Raw genomic sequence first — 16618 nt, forward strand, 5'->3', positions numbered from 1 at the left:
TTTGTAATGAGTAAAAGAATTGTTATTTTTCATAACTAAAAATATAGGATAGAATAAAAGATATAACATTAGGAGTATATTTGAATTATGTTCTAACATAAATGATGAAATGATATTTTGAATCAAATTGGTCTCCGAGATAAAAATAAAATATTTTGATACTATAACTGATAGAGTGTTGATAGTAAAAATGATAGTAAAGAAGTATAGATAGAATAGTATTATTATGTATTTAGTTTTGTGTAAAAAAACTGTAGGAATCTAATTTTTCTAAGAGATGTTTGTTGAGTATATACTATCTAAAAGCTATTTTGACTTTATTGTGAATTTTTATAGAATATAAAAAGATTCTTTTTTTGTATCTGAAAAGAGTTCAGAATTGGTACGAGCAAAATCTTATGGAATCTTAATAATGTTTTTATATTAGAAACGGGAAAGAAGAATACATTTTATAATTCAAGGATTCAAAATGAATTTTTTTGGATTCTCTGTGTTGGATATTTATGAGATAAAAGTTACATTAGTTTATAATAAAAAATTAATTTGAACTAGACAAAGTATTTGTCTATAGATTTGTATCTTTTTGTTTGTATTATAGATTTTTGGATGCTGAAAATGATGTATTGTTTAGCTTAAAATTGAAGACTATTAAAGAAATATAAAGTTAACATTATTTGTTAATTCATTTCAAATTCTTCCAAGAGAAATAAAAGATATATTGGAATTGTGCGCGCGTGTTTTATTGCTTGTGAAGTAACAGCAGTAGCTCGATGAAGGTTTGATAAAATAGTTCCCTTGATATATGTTTGTCAGAATGAAATATTATTCAGTCTGAAGTTAATCGCTTGATCGAAACATTTATTGATTTATCATAGAGGCTTTAATTCATCTGCACTCACATTGACTGTACATTGATTCGCTTCCGTTTTGCTGAAACATATACTGATGCTTTAGATGCTTCAGATAAAGTTTGTGCCATTTCTTTGCTGTTTATATTCTTTCATAAAGATAAAATTTAATTTTGTGTAAAAAATTTCATTAGGATTCCCTTAATTTTTGCAATTCTCTAATTTTAAATTATCTTTTTCATTCATATTACAAAGAATAATTCTTTATTCTTCCCAAATAGCATAGATAATCATTGAGTTATGAACTCAAAAAAGATTTCTTTCTGGTAATCTGGTATTTCTGTAGAAAAAGAATTCTGTAGAAATATACATTTTAACTTCTATGGAGTTAAATTGAAGTTGCTCTGAAAGAAGTTCTTTTTCTATTCGTAATGAGTTCGAAAAAAATCACTCACCTGTGAGTATATGTAGCACCATCGACAGATGGACACGGTTCAATTTTATTTCTTATAACTAAAAATTATAGGATCGAATAAAAGGCATTACATTTTGAGATTCTTGTTCTAGTGAGATAATGATGAAGTAATACTCTGAGAGACCTCATTCTGACCTCATTTTCCGGTGATGTTTAGAAGATAAGTTCCATATGAAAATCGGAGATAAAATGAAGTATTTGACAGTATGATTTTGTTTAATTCTGTATAATAATTAATTTAGAGACCTAATATTTCTAAGAGATATATTTGTTATGTATATTAAGCTATTTGATTTTATTACGAATTCTTGTAGACGAGAGAAAAGAGATTTCCTTTTGTATCTGAAAAAGAGAATTGATATCAGAATTGAATAACATAAAAGTAAAATTTTGTAGAACTCTTATGAACGTTTTTAGATCAGAAACGAGATGGGAGAAGAATACATTTCATAATTTGGGGGAGTTCGGAGAAAACGAATTATTTTTTTTTTTAGATTCTCTATATGCTATCTGGATTGCTTTGCATTATTATTACTAAGTGAAGTTCTTTAAATAATGCCAATAATATATGTCATTGACAGTTTACGATATAGAGCTTTACGATACATTTCGCAAATTTTCATCGTTCCGACTTTGCTATGTGAGGGGTTGCGTGCCAGGACATCATATATTAGCCGGGAATAAACGATACACTCGCCACCGCCCCGGCGCCGTCGTCTTATCGTTCGGGCAATTAAAAGTATCTGCATCCCGCCAGCTGACGGCCGAGGTTTAATTCGACGAAGCGTAGCAATTGCTTCAACGAGATGAATTTAACCGCGGGGTCAACAGAACATTTCCTTCAGCCGTGTCTGTATCTGCCCGCGCGCGCGGTCGATCGAGTTGAACTACGCGGCTACAAGTAGTACGAGGCGCGATGAAAAGTGGCAAAAGCCAATGACCGTACGTTTCGCGTACGTTTGGCATGCCTGGAATCCCGAGAATTCGAAAGGAAGTTCTTTCAATCATTCTTTCAACCCCCCCTCCTGAGAAAAAGAGTCTTCGTTTTTCCTTTCCATTTTCCATTCTGTGATTCTCCAGATTTGCGAAATAAGCAAGAAAACTCTATTTTATATAAAAGAATCCTTTTTTCTTATTTTTTTTTTTTAATATTTTTTACGTTACAAGTCGATGCTTCAGATTGATTCTTAAGGTAAACAAAAACAAAAAAAAAAACAAGAATTAAACAATTAAAAGAAGAATGAAGAGTTGGAGAACGTGAAAATTGATTTCATTTTTCTCTAATTGTTTTTTGTGTGTATAGGATATTTTAAATATCTGAATATATTCATTCAATTAAGCATTTTTTTTTTAGATAAAAGTCAATTTAATAAATAAGATAAAAATATGATTAAATTAAGGAATTGAAAAGAAAGATAGAATAGACTCTTTAACTTTTTAAAACTCTTTCATGTATTTCAGTGCGATTTTTTATTTTTTTACGCATAATATTTGAAACTGGAAAGGCATTTCATAACGTCTTGATTTACAAACCTGTTTTCGTTATATTTAGTCCGTATTTCCGTCATCGCTGGGAAACGGTAATACTTTTCCAGCTGTATTAACTGACACGCCTCACGCCTTCTTTTTTTTTTCAGAGCCCGAGAAACTCCAAATCATTCAACAGTACCTGAAATCGTCGACAAGCCGGTTGACGGGGCAGAACGCTACTTCCGGTGATCCGATCACGTTCGCGATTCCAAATGATGAGCCAAATCTAACGATCGCTATGACTGACACGCCGACGTTAACGCCGATGATGGTGAAGATCGTCGAGGATATGTTCACCACAGACGCCCTTTTAAACAGTGACCCGTCATTTCCGGGGAGCACTTCGCCGCCGGAGAGCAATTCGACAGGTGCGGAAACGGAAGCTGCGAGTCAGAACGTTATTAATGCTACGAGATATTGCGACGATTGCCTCGAAGGCGAGGTGTGTGTCGCTCTCGTCGACGAAGAAGTGCCGATATGCAGAAACCCCCTCGATCGCGACGATCCCACCGGATGTGCCGGTTTTTGCGTCATCAGTAAGCAGAAATGTCATCGCCTTGATGTGGATGCTTTCAGGTTTGTTTTTCTTTTTATTTTTTATTAGTAGAGTTTTGTAAAAATTTTGATAAACTTTATTTGTTTTGTGCAATTAATATCTACTTAAAGGCATAAAGATTTTTTTAATTTATATTTTTTTTAATTTATATTTATCTTATTTATTTAATTCAATTGTTTGATAATCAATCTATTATCTATTTTAATGAATTCTTTATTTTGCTAAAGATGTGTGGAGATGGAGCATTATTGTCTGGACAACGAATGGACTTGTTCCAATAAGTTGTGCATCCCTTTGCAGAAATATTGCGATGGGCACATGAACTGCTACGATCATTCGGATGAGTACGGTTGTGGTAAGTGTAAATAAAGTTAAAAATTATTATTATTATTGGAACAATTTATTTTTATATTTTTTATATAATATACAATATAATTTATCTCTCTTTAGTATACGAAATCGAATGACTTTAATATTTTACAATACGTATCGAATAACTTTAATATTTTACAATGCTGTATTATATAAGTAATTTTTACGATAATTTAATCAATTTAATTGTTTCAACATTCAAAATTCTTGAATTTCTGAATTTTTTTTTATTTAATAGAGATAATAAATTTTATAATAAGAAATCTTATGCTCAAAAACGTTTTGATTTTCAGTGATAACTGATAATAATTGATAATTGCAGAAAAGAATAGAATAGAAAATTGCAAGTTTAATTACATATAAAAATATATTATACAATTAATTATTGCAATATCATCAAACTAGATAAATATGAATATTGTTTGCTCTTGATCTTGAATTATTATAAATCAATTACAACCATTCCCACGTGCGACTTGTTTTTTATTAAAACATAGGCATTGCCCTACTTCGAAGTGACCTATAACTTTCTGTTATCGGCTTTTCTTCTTTACTATTATTTGCGAGGCTTCGGTTTGCCAGTTTTTTCTTCGGTATGCCAGCTTCGATCACACATTTGACGTTAAAACCAAACACAATGCTGAATTCAAATCATTCAATTTAGGTTGAGTGAATAAAAAGTGATAAAAGTATGAATGCCATGGCCAAGTTGAAATAGATAAGTAATAAAATATATGTAGATATACAAAATCATTTTTTTCAAAGATAAAAGAGAGAGGTTTTATCGTGATTTGATTTATTGTGAACTCAAAGAGATGTACAATTATTTTTAAAAACAATACTGTATACGCAACAACTATCTAGAAGAAAATCATTTAACAACTTGATAATAACAATTATTGAAGAAAAAATTAATTTGCATACTGTTAATTGTTCTACACGTTCATTTTAATAAAAGCGAATCATATTTTTGTATATTGATAAATTATATTTCTAATTTATCACAAAAAGACCAAATAATCCTTGGTTTCCTTGATTTTATGATGAAAAGAGTTTGCAGAATATTTCATGCGGGTATGCAAATACCAAAGTACGCGAAGCAAGTGGAATGTGATGTTATCAGATAGTACTGCACGTTCTTTTTCAGTCTGCAATCTGGAGACGCATTTTCAGTGCGGTAACGAGACTTCCTGCCTTCCATTGGAGAGGAGATGCGACGGAAAGATAGATTGCTGGGACGCAACCGACGAGATTAATTGCACGTTAGGTGAGCATTCCAACATCTTATCGTTGTAACGATAGTTTGAGCTGTCGAAATGTTGTCGCGATGAATGAAAATGTTACGCTATGTATGTAGTAATATGGTGGAGGAGTATCGATTTTCATTAGATTGTTGATAGAGATGCAAAACGATTGTAGTTCAAAGTAAAAGAAAAATCCTATCAAGTGCTATCATCACATATTTGTATACACGGTACACAGTATCTTACATTTTCTTTACTTTTTTGCACTTGTTAAACCTTTGTTGTATTAAAATAATGGTAAACAGCGTCATTAATTTTCTTTAAAGTATTATTTACAATAAAGATATTTCCTTTACATCTTTTTCTTAACTACTCTTCAAACGCTTTCCAAGCATATTTTATCTTCGCGACATTAAATATTCTTGCAAGATACAAAGATAAAAGACATTTGTAAGATATCTTATATAAAATTATAAGCAGCTATAGTCTTCCTTTTATATTGCTTGACGAGAAGATCTCTCTTTTTCACATTTCTTTTCTTTCTTCTTTTCGTAGGTCGTATTCTCGGTTGGTGTGAGTACATATTTATATTTGAAATGCATGAATGTATTATATGATAGTCTGCATGCTGCATCCTTAATAATGCATGAATTTTATTAACTTATTTTGTTACGAATGGTGAAATCGTTCATGATTTCTCCATGTAACATTAGTTAATTAATATTTTAATACAGAGAGATAAATTCATTTTTGTGTTCGAAGAATGCATTTATATTTATTACAATTATATATAGATCTAGAATTTCAGAAAAATTATATATAATTACACATAACTCGCAAGTAAAAAGTGGTTTATTTTGTTATGTAAACACTAAAGAATAATTAAATGTACAAATTTGTTATTCATTTGCCAGATATTTAATAAATATAGAATTAATTCTTTGAAAGAATAAATTAATCCTAAAAAAATGTGATACTACGAGAATCAGAATTAAAAATTTTTTTCTTTTGAATTATCAAATATTTGAATGAAAATAGATCGTCAAAAAAATATTGTTTTAAAAATAATAGCTTTTATTTTCGATTTAGCTTGCCCTTTGGATAGTGAATTTACTTGCAGCAATGGGGAATGCATATTGAAAGTTCGCTTTTGTGATGGACTAGCAGACTGCAGCGATGGATCGGATGAACCTCTCGGGTGTCAAGGGCGATGCAATAAACATGAATTTACATGCCAGTAAGTCAATGTTTGAAGATTTTTCTACATAAGCTGCAATTAAAAATGAAAAAAAGAGTATATAGTACATTAGTTAGGTACTTCTTTTCCAGAATTAAAATCTCGTTTAGAATTTTTTAATTTTTTCAATTTAATTTTTTGTTTGAGTTTTTTTCTATTCTTAACATATTACTTCCTTTATATATTATTAAAATAATGATTGTTTTATTTTTTTGTTATGTAAATCGAATATTTTAATTTTAAAATTTAATATATTCCAATTCTTATTGAAAGAAATAGTTTAGTATATTAGTTTTTAAAATATCCCAGAAAAAGTAATAATGTTTTTACAAACAAGATAAAAAAGAAATTGTAAAATTTTAATTCAACTGTAATACTCTATTTTATACATATAAAATATTTCTATTATCACAGAAATGGTAGATGTGTTGCGAAAGGAATGAAGTGTAACGGAGTTGACGATTGCGGAGATGGTTCAGATGAGAGACACTGCAAAGACCGGTTTACTTAGTATTTATATGTGAAGAAAAACATTGCCAATCAGAGAAAAATCAAATGCAGTATTTTATACAAATAAATGTATGTAATGTATATAGTGTGTTGTATAGAAACAGAAATGACAATATACATATATATATATATGAATCATAAATTTATTGAATCTAGTGCCATATGAATATCCTTTTCCTTTATTTTTGATTTTTATATTTAATGAATATAAAGAAATAACACATTAGTTCTGGTAATTTTTTTATTGTATTGCCATTAAGTTTAAAACGTGTTTACAATTAATAATTATATGCATTACAAATTGAATAAGTCAATGCTTCTGTGCATGAAAAGAGAAAAATGTTTTAGAATACATTTGTTATTTAAACCTATTTGCCATTTAAAAACATTCAAACATTGACATATGTAAAGTACATAATGCAGCTTTATGTGCAATTTGTAGCAGATAAGTAAAAATTTATCATTCGATAGGGTTATCAATATTTGCAATTCTTAGTTGGTTACTTGTAATTTTATACATATCGATTAATTCATGTCCTCTAATTCCCTTGAAAAATTTCGTTCATAATTTTAGCACTTCAAGAGAGTAATAAATGATACACGAATAATAAACTAATCCATATAAAGTACTTATGAATTTCTCACATATAGTGAATCGTGAATCATAAATTGTAAGTCGTGCACGATCTGTCAGTTTTATATATTTCTTCCAGATTTAATTTGAATTATTTACTTTTATTCAATTTGAATTTATCTTATAATAAATATTTTATATATTATAAGAAAAAAAAAAAAAAGTTAATCAATATTTCAAATCTCGTTTTCTTATACTTAAATGTTCATTATTTTCGTCTTAACTTTTTAGAAAGCATAGTAAAAATAAATATAGTTACATATGCTTATTTTTACTTCAGAAGTTAATTAGCAATTGTAAATATATACTGAAATATATAATATACATATTTGTGAACAATGATTTACAGAAAAAATTGTTGTTTTCAAGTGTCTCTAAAAGATGTCTACATAGCTTTATATTAATACTTCCTGTAATATTAGAGAAATTCATCTGGTTCTCGTGGTGCATCAAGATCTCGATAATGTATGACTGGTCGGAAATCGCCACTGCCACTGCAATATTAAATTCTTATTAAAACAAATAAAAGAAATATCGCTATTACATACAAAACAATTAGTAAAATATATGTAACTGAAATAATTATTAAAACTACATATATAAATATGCTTTTTATTCCATTATGTATAATGATGCGTAATGTATTCATGTGTGAAAGATGTACCTAAAAATAAAAATTCTACATATATCACAGTTGTACAATAAAACTTGTTGACATGTATTATTAAGAATATTATAAGAATATTACATTTTTTTTTTGTGTCAAATGTAATACAGTCATTGAACATAACATTATGATTTTATATGACATATGATCAACCGGACATAGGGCTTAAACGGAAGTGGGACAAAATAAAATAATAAACTATGAGAATAACACACAAATAGGTTTATTGGTTATTCATATTATAAATTTGCGTTAATGAATCCTCAAGTCCATATCAAATAACCTTGCATATAAAAATCAATTTATATTTATATGATTTTAAAACTATTTTAAAAAAAGGGGAATATCTTTTCTGCATATACAAGGATGATTAATTATATAATATTTCAAAAAGTAAATAGAACCCAAAACAAAAAAATGATAAGTTGTTCAAGCTTTATTTTCTGAATTCAATTAAATGCACAATGTGTATTCACTTTCTCTATCATTATAATAAATAAAGCCTAAACAATTTTCGTGTGTATGTTTCTTTTTATTTTGGTTTTTAAATTAACCCCTGAAATATTTATCTAATTAACATTCACCCTGTTAATATTCAATATATAGATATAGAGACACACATACACAGATAGATTTTTTTATATTTGTTTCTAATACTGGATCTCGACACGCATTAAATATATTTATATTATAAATAACATGATTAAAAGATTGCCAATTTTATAATTTTTCGATTGTTTTACGTCATCTTTTTCTTTTGTGTGCCAATGCATGTATATTACGCCAGAAGATATCTATTATAGAACTTTTGTAGATAGATATATAAAAAATCCGTAATAATATTAATGTTATTTATGATTGTTTAATGTGGAAATTATTCGACAAAACTTAAAACATCCATGTCTGGCTGATCCAAGTCATTATAACTAACAATAGGTCTTGATGTAGTATCCGGAGCAGCCCTGTAAAACATTGTATTACCATGTTCAATCTACTAATTTGAATAGACCAAGGATATAAGCGCCTTTTGAATGTTAATCTTAATTTATTTTATAACAATCGTGAAAATAATATGTCAACTGTGTATGTGTGTACATTCTTATAAATATACCAATTATGCAATTATTTCCAAGTATTTATTTGCAAACTTTATTAATTAATATTGAAACATAAAAAAAGAATTGTCTTACCGCCCTCGATTAAATCCGCCACGATTAGAACGCGGTGCGTTAAATCCAAATCCGCCACTATAACCAGAACCATAATTGCCTCTGTTGCTGCCGAATCCACTACCATAATTCCCGAATCTGAAAATGTTTACATTTTGGCTGAAGATGATAATATACTTAATATACATTTGGCTTAATGATAATATACTTTCATCTATTTTTTTTATGAATAAAATTAAATATGAGTAAAATCGAATGTTTTTATAATATATATACATTACAATAATATACTTGTTTTTTAAGTATGTTAATTGCTTATAATTATTATACTTACGGAGTGCAATTATATGGTGAAAAATTGTCGCGTGAGCCATCCCTCAGTGGCGCCTTATTACCAGGATGTTCAGGAAGTTGAGGTCTTTTTGGATCACGTAAATAATTATTGAAATATTCAGCCTCCGCTTTTACTTCAGCGACTTTCTCAGAATGCTTGTTGAAAATGTGTTTACGGATAAAATCAGGTCCTTTGAATTTCTTCCCACTAAGAGGACACAGCCATTTATCTTTTGATAATTCTTGGGTGTTAGCTTGAACAAACTTTTCAACCTCACTGTTTGTATATTAAGAAAATATTATGTAGACTAATTGTTATTTTTCAGATTTATTATATTATATATTTTATATATCTGCATTTTATGTATATACGCAGATGAAAAATATATAAAAAAAGGATACGTTTCGGCATTCTTCGCGCCTAATTTTTCGAAGTCTTCAGCGGATAGAGTAGCAACTGGTTGTAGAAAAGCAGACATTTTACTCTCGAAGTTACGACAATATTCTGATAATTCTGCACTTGAGACTTTGACAGTGGGTGGACATCCTCTCACATGCATTATTCCACATCTATTAGGCATTTCATCCTCATTTGGATACTCACAGTGATTGTAATAGTCAACGGAATGAACGATTCGCAAATATAGTACTAATCTATCTAGTACCTACGAGAACAAACATGTTCATTGATATGTAAAATATGATTCTAGTCAATTATTTTTTCGACTTTAATTTTATACTTTCAACTTTGTTTAATTTACCTTGATTAAAACAGGATCCCTCTCGATTGAACTATCTCCATCGCCGCCTAACTGACCTTCTTCTTGCTCACCTGACATACCCAATAATTCTTCTTCTTCGGCTGAAGCTTCTTCTATCAAATAATCTGTTATATTTTTCAATACTGGATTTTTAGATGACAATCCAAACGCCTAAAACAACAGGCAAAATTTTACATGAATATAAATTAATTCTCTATTCAAACAGTTCTATCTATTTTATACAATATATGTAATGTACAAATCTGCAAATGTAAATTTTACTCACAGCTTGCTCAACCTCGTTACTACTTTGAGCAGTTTTGTTTTCTTTATCATCTTCCTGCTTTATTATGCTTTCATCCTTTTTTTCTTCCTTCCATAGTCCAACCTTATTGTCCAGATTGTGAACAATTTTAGCGCTAAGTTTAATATCATGTCTGACAATTTGTTTATGAGACGTTAAACCATTCACTGATCGAATACGTCGTGACAAATCTCTGTTCACTATCGCACCAAGCTCACACTCACGCAACTATACGAGAAACATAACAATGAACAATGATTCTTTTTTTTTTTAATAACAAAAACATACACAACAAACTTACTCGAATATTATTTAAACTCCAGCAAATTTCTTTGATATTCACTTGTCTCTCAAAAGAAACCCAACCACGACGGAACCATCGTCTTTCCGGTTGTGGATCTGCTATAGCTACACGTAAGAATCCAGGAAATCGTTTACACATCTGTTCGATAAACATAAGTATTTAATATTATAAATGCTGATTTGAAAACGTGTGAAAAGATGGTTGAAAGTAAAAATATAGATTACTCAAACATTACAAGAGTTTTTTTATAAGATTTATTAATTAATAGAAATTCCAACTAACCGCTTCAACTTCTGCTTTCGTAATAGTTGGAGCTAAGTTACGAAGGAAGATGCTGCTAGTTTTGTGCAAAGCTCTAGGTTCCTTTTCTTTATCTTCGCTAGCTAAATCGATTACTGCTTCCGGTTCAATTGTAGACTTTTTACTGCTCTTTGCTTCTATTTCCGTTTTAATTTCTTGATTCTCTGTTTTAACATCTTCTTCTTCGGCATCTTTACTGGATTCTACTTTTATGTTCACAGCTGTGACAGTAATTATAAATTTGTTTAAAATAGCATGAATATAATGAATTCTAATAATAGTTCTAATAATAGCATATAAAAATATATAAATATATATAAATTTATTTAATTATATTTACAATCTTCAGTTTTTGGTAGTTTTATATCTGCCTTATTGTTGTCACTACCAGAGGAACTACTGCTACTGCTACTGCTGCTACTGCTACTGCTATTGCTGTCGGTACGTTTACGCTTTCTTGATTTCTCTGGTTTTTCCGCTATAACAAAATAATATACATAAATAATAAATCATTATATAGGATTTATATTTTAGATATTTACAAGGCTTATCATTATCAGCAGTTTCTTCTACTTCTTTGCTTTCTGCATCCTCATTTTCCTTCATTTTGTCAGAGTCAGATGTTGCATTTTCACTTTTTTCTGAGCTTTTGACTTGTATATTAGCGTTTTGCTCATTCTTAGTATCTTTCTCATCATGCTGTGATTCGTCCACTTTATTTTCCTCGCTAAAATAAAATAAATAAATAATTATTAGTATGCAATTTTTTCAATTTCATCTTTCTCAAGATATTTAGTATCATATGATACCTGTTTTCAGATTTCTTTTCTGTAGAGGATCTTTTTTTCTGATCTTCTTTCTCTTTCAAAATATCTTTAGTTATTATAGGCTTAAGTGGTTTGACATTTAAAATTTGTAAATCTTCCTCTGTTCCTCCTTCCAATTTAATAACTACTGCATCTAAAAGATGCAGCAACGAATCCGCTTGATCGGCATCAACAGATACTTTGTCTATATCTCCCGATTTTAGCAACTCCAGAAAAACTTCCACACGTTTCTAGAATAGAAATAAAATTGAAATTTCTGTTAATTTGACAAATAGACTAGTAAGAAAATTAAAAAACAAATACATTATACATTTTATTTACCTTGAGTGCTGATACTTGCTCTTCTTTCCTTTTTACTGATTCCTCAGGATGATATTTTATTTTAAACCTGGTGATTAATAGAAAAAAATCATGATAGGTGGATGCTTGCAAAATAATCGATATAGAGATCTTAAACAAGTTCAGAAACACACATACGTATAATTCAGTTCAAATTTGCATTTGATGCAGCTAGTTCTGTAATTTAAAAAAGGCAACCCGAATGAAAACGTAGATCAAATTTTTGTGCATCTTTTCATGTGTGATACATGCATGCAGATACGTAAAACATTACACAGTAATTTTTCAATGCAGCATGAAAGAAAACGGAAAAATAAATATATAAGATTTTAGTTCTTTTTATTATGTATGTACATGCATATATCCGCGAAATAAAAATTTTGGATTATTATATCATATCGATTACAATTCCCATGTTCCACTTACAATGTAAGTCTTACACAGTATGTTACATCCACTACTTATATAGCAGAGCGCGCATAGATCAAAATACCCACGTAAAAAATAAAACATTAGTAAGTTTTAAATTTACAACTGTCACCCTTTATATTGATTAAATTATGATATGTACGCAATCTTTTAAAACATTGTAGTTTTATTTAATCGCGGATTGTCGTTTCGTGATTTATAAGTCCGTACTGTCATAACGATCGGTACCTTAAGCATGATCGATAGTATCAACATTGTCAGAATGGAGCCTCACCTGTAGTCATATTTTTACTCGCATTCAGTTTTTCTCGTCGACAAAGTATAGTACTCAAATGTAAAAATAAATAACGGGTTTAGAACGCGGCCTACGCGAGCAATGTTTGGGCTTTGCGCGCCCAGCTCGCAATATATTTAGCTACCTAACAGGCACTTCGTGTCTTCAGCGATGCGCGAGACGCGAAATTCATAAAATATCGTACGAGAAAATAAACGAGCGAGATGACCCAAGGTATAAGGCGATGACGGCGATATGCTGTAGGGATAGAGAGAGCTGGTCATATTGTTTGAAATTATTTACAAAATATTGCATCTGCAATTTATCAAAAATTGTAAATTGTCCTCCTCCAGGCATGTAACTATGTAGCGCATACATGCATGGATAGATTTCTACATCTAACCAACAATAATCTTCTATAATGATATATTTTTTTCTTTTGATTTTAATGACGTTTATTTATTTAAGAAATAGCAAGAATATTTTAGACCACTAACATAAAGAATATATTTCATAGTTTATTTTAAAAATGCCGCGAAACAATCGTTCAATCCTGCGTAATATAATGATGCAACCCCAAAATGTATATGTATGAAAAAGAATATAAAAATTAATATACCATTCTTCATCTTTATGGGCGACAAAGAACTCATTGAGCTGCTGCCTCCTGAATTCCAATTTATATTCGTTGTAACGTTTAATCGCCTCCTCATCAGTAATACTATCTTCTTGAGTACCAAGAAATGCTTTGAATGACATCATAGGTGGCTGGGTTTCAACATTCGAATTACTGAAATTTCCAGCTACTTCCCGACTGAAAATAATTATATTGTAGATATTGTAGATATTTTATAAGTATTACTTTTAATATTTAATTATTTAATATAAAATGCAATAGTTTTGATATATTGCAGTTTGACATCGTATATTTTTTAATAGATATTTTATATATTTATATATTTATTATTAAATAGAAGTATATATATTTTTTCTTTTTAAATAATAAACAATGATAAAGATTTTTAAAGAAAAATAATAATTTTCTTTCATTTTTCTATTTCACATTTTTCTATGCAGCGAGATTTATACATCTTATAGAAATAAATACTACCTTAACTTAGCTAATAACTTCGGTGTCAAACGACTCCGTTTTGGCGGAATCCTCATAAATCCTGCTCTCTTCATTATTTATTATTTGTCATAGAATCTAGTAAAATTCAGAAGAGAAAACTAAGACTAAACAAACAAACCTGCTATTATTATTATGGTTGCCATAGTGATGGTTGCCATGGTGAGAAGTATAGTTATCAGGACTCCATGAATTTCCACCACCTCCACCTCCTCCTCCTCCTCCTCCTCCACCACCACCACCAGCACCACCACCACCACCGCTGCCACCAGCATAATAATCATGTCCATATCTTGGTCTGTCATCCCATTCGAACCGCATTCTTTTCAAAGGTGGTGCCATGTCTTGAGATCTTGCAGGGCTATAACGATCTCGCCCTCCACTTCCACCACCTCGATATTCCCGATAATCTGGACGTTGTCTAGGACGACTGGACCACTCTCTATAAGAATCACTATCAGTATGACTAGAACAGTAACATCAAAAGAAGCAACCAAAAAAAATAAATTAGAAAAATTGTTTTATATCAAAACATTTTCTTTATTTTTTGTTTATAAAAGAAAAAAGATTAAAAGGAAAAGAATAGAAACATTAACAAATTTCATATTGTAAATAGTAAAATAACAATTTTGCCATATAATTTGATATTGATAACATATAATTTGATATCTAATAAGATTAAATATATACATATATACCTATCAACCCAATCGTCACGTCTGCGATCATCTCTACGTTCCCGTGAATATGATTCTGTTCTCTCACCTCTAAATTTATCCCGTCTTTTTCTATCATATTCATCATCAGAGTCTGCCATCTTTGCAAAGTATTAAATTACCTAGAAAAAATATGTAAAAAAAAAGGATTTAATATATATATATATAACAGTGTAATAATTATGTTCAGTAGACTGTTCATCCTGTTAATTGTTTTGATAAAATTTGATTAAATTATTCTTTTAGATTTAAAAGAACAAATCAATTTCAACTTTGAAAACTTTTAATAGTTATAAAATAAACGTTCTGTTGAATGAAGCCAATATAAAAATATTAACCCTTAGTGACTCATGTGAAAAAATGGCATCATATGTAGCTCTGCATGGGTCTTTCGAATCTGACTTTTTTTTCATGTTTTTAAAGTGGTTCGAAAAATCTGTAAAAATTCACAGATATATTTTCAAATTTCTAGAACAAATACTTGTATTTTATTGTGCAAGAAATTTCTTTGAATAAAAACCGTCCGGTACTCGAAGTATCCATGTAGGGTTCCAAAGGATTAAAAAGTGCTAGATGCAAAGTACTAATTAACATGAACTAGATAAGGCGATCTTAGATTAGAACTTTTTCTGAGCATAAGTGCCAAAAACTATTCTCGTTATCAAGACATCAAAATCGTAAAACTCATTTGAAAAGGAAGAATGCGATGGAAACAGCTATTGTCGTGTTCTAAGTGTTCTGCCATACTTGCCTCTCATCCGGGAAAACAATCGTCGCGCATTTTACAGGAATGCAGATTAGTGAACAATAAAGATGTTCCACTTACCGTGTCTTATTTCGCAAGAGGCTCAGATAAAATTGAATGGATCAAGACGAAAATCTGAACGCAATAGCCTCCAGAATTCAGCACCAGATCCAGAATCACCGGAACACCCTGCGTCATCAGTCGATCGCGTCTCCATTTGCATGAAGCGGCGCTATAGTCGACTATCGATTCTTGTTGTCTCGAATCGATGACGAACGCGGGAAATTTAACTTTCTAAAGAGCGAAGTGATTTAGATAAATTAAGAAAATCCGCTAAACTTATTTAAATTAAAAAAAAAAATATATATATATAAACATTCATTTAAATTTATATTTTATTGCATGCGTATACGTACGTGTTGAGAATACGAGAATTCGAGATTAATTTACATGAAACATAATTAGATTTATAAAATATGTCTTTTCACTTTTATATTTATTTATTTAGTATAATGAAACGCTCTTGATACTTCTTTTTTATAAAAAATCAGACAGATTATGAGACTCGAGTCGAAGACGAGATCGTTCTCTTTTATGTAAATTATTGTATTGCGTAAATTACTGAAGATCATGAACGTATTCAGAAGGGAGGAAGTTGAAAGATTTATATCCTCCTAAAATTAAAAAAAATTCAAGTTAAAATTAAAGTTATAACTTATAAAACCTAAATAAATCTTCTAAATTCAAAATCACAAAAAACAATCACAAAAAACAATCACAAAGAACAAAAAAATATTCCAAGTTTTAAAGTCTAATTCCTTCTTTCAAAAAGATAAATCATTAACGCAAAAAATTGCTGTTTATGTGTTAACAAAATTGATAATCTCTCTCGAGAAAAAATCTTGAATACATCCC

General features: G+C 29.7%; 2 protein-coding genes across 7 annotated transcripts in view; one reads left to right on the forward strand and one right to left on the reverse strand.

The window, feature by feature from the left end:
- Nucleotides 1–6783, forward strand: part of LOC105424599 (uncharacterized) — a 31926-nt gene extending 25143 nt beyond the window's left edge. The window contains exons 4-9 of one of the 2 annotated variants that reach the window (XM_011634899.3): nt 2961–3429; nt 3637–3764; nt 4929–5048; nt 5581–5598; nt 6115–6262; nt 6677–6783. In XM_011634899.3, the coding sequence (XP_011633201.2) occupies nt 2961–3429; nt 3637–3764; nt 4929–5048; nt 5581–5598; nt 6115–6262; nt 6677–6773 (980 nt within the window). In that variant the 3' untranslated portion in view covers nt 6774–6783. The remainder of the gene's footprint in view (nt 1–2960; nt 3430–3636; nt 3765–4928; nt 5049–5580; nt 5599–6114; nt 6263–6676) is intronic. The other variant, XM_089079045.1, reaches the window with a different exon arrangement.
- A 216-nt stretch (nt 6784–6999) lies between these two features.
- Nucleotides 7000–15941, reverse strand: Ars2 (arsenic resistance protein 2). 5 transcript variants are annotated; one of them, XM_089079037.1, is made up of 17 exons: nt 15785–15933; nt 15297–15394; nt 14941–15080; nt 14364–14708; nt 13733–13927; nt 12393–12459; nt 12054–12301; nt 11787–11971; nt 11585–11722; nt 11227–11465; nt 10942–11082; nt 10623–10868; nt 10337–10507; nt 9978–10240; nt 9577–9852; nt 9264–9380; nt 8281–9035 (listed from the first exon to the last, which is right to left on the reverse strand). In XM_089079037.1, the coding sequence occupies exons 3-17, from the start codon at nt 15057–15059 to the stop codon at nt 8948–8950; spliced, it is 2838 nt and encodes a 945-aa protein (XP_088935163.1). In that variant the 5' UTR covers nt 15060–15080; nt 15297–15394; nt 15785–15933; the 3' UTR covers nt 8281–8947. The 5 variants fall into 5 exon arrangements, with proteins under 5 accessions (XP_025073418.2, XP_088935163.1, XP_088935164.1 ...); XM_025217633.2 differs by lacking the exons at nt 8281–9035; nt 15297–15394 and adding an exon at nt 7000–7900 and having other exon boundaries at nt 15785–15941; XM_089079038.1 differs by lacking the exon at nt 15297–15394 and having other exon boundaries at nt 14364–14684; nt 15785–15941.
- Between the last annotated feature and the right edge of the window lie 677 nt (nt 15942–16618).

This window comes from Pogonomyrmex barbatus, unplaced genomic scaffold, assembly GCF_055798465.1.
Source record: "Pogonomyrmex barbatus isolate J1 unplaced genomic scaffold, ASM5579846v1 scaffold3, whole genome shotgun sequence".
In the NCBI taxonomy this organism is placed as follows: Eukaryota; Metazoa; Arthropoda; class Insecta; order Hymenoptera; family Formicidae; genus Pogonomyrmex; species Pogonomyrmex barbatus.